The sequence below is a fragment of the Penaeus monodon genome, chromosome 20, assembly GCF_015228065.2.
Source record: "Penaeus monodon isolate SGIC_2016 chromosome 20, NSTDA_Pmon_1, whole genome shotgun sequence".
Classification (NCBI taxonomy): domain Eukaryota; kingdom Metazoa; phylum Arthropoda; class Malacostraca; order Decapoda; family Penaeidae; genus Penaeus; species Penaeus monodon.
In genome coordinates, this window is record NC_051405.1 from 12821290 (window position 1) to 12821624 (window position 335).

Consider the following 335-nt stretch of genomic DNA (forward strand, 5'->3'; position numbering starts at 1 on the left):
ATCTGTATCAAAGGTTACTGTGTATACAGTTTCCGGTATAGAGTGAGTCATGCCATGTTTTATTGCGTCTGTTTCATGTATTCATTTGCGTGTGTGCATAAACCAGTGTTGGCGAAATTATAACTTGCCTCAAAGGGCGTCTTTGAAAGGCTTGCAAAGATCTCATCTCCGGGAGGCTCTCCATGCACACTTGCAAGGCAGCGGACCAAAGGTATGCTAATAATAAAAAAAAAATCCGGGAACATTGAGCTTTGAATAGTGAGCAAATAAAGGGTAGACGTAGTTTGGCTTGTTTTATTTTTTTATCTTTTAACTTTTTTCTCTGTCTGCATATG

General features: G+C 39.1%; 1 protein-coding gene across 1 annotated transcript in view; it reads left to right on the forward strand.

Moving 5' to 3' along the window:
- Positions 1-103: 103 nt before the first annotated feature.
- LOC119585640 (EH domain-binding protein 1-like) overlaps positions 104-335 on the forward strand; it is a gene marked incomplete in the record, with an annotated part of 320960 nt that continues 320728 nt past the window's right edge. The window contains 1 exon segment of the mRNA XM_037934314.1: positions 104-211. Within this exon segment, the coding sequence (XP_037790242.1) occupies positions 183-211 (29 nt within the window).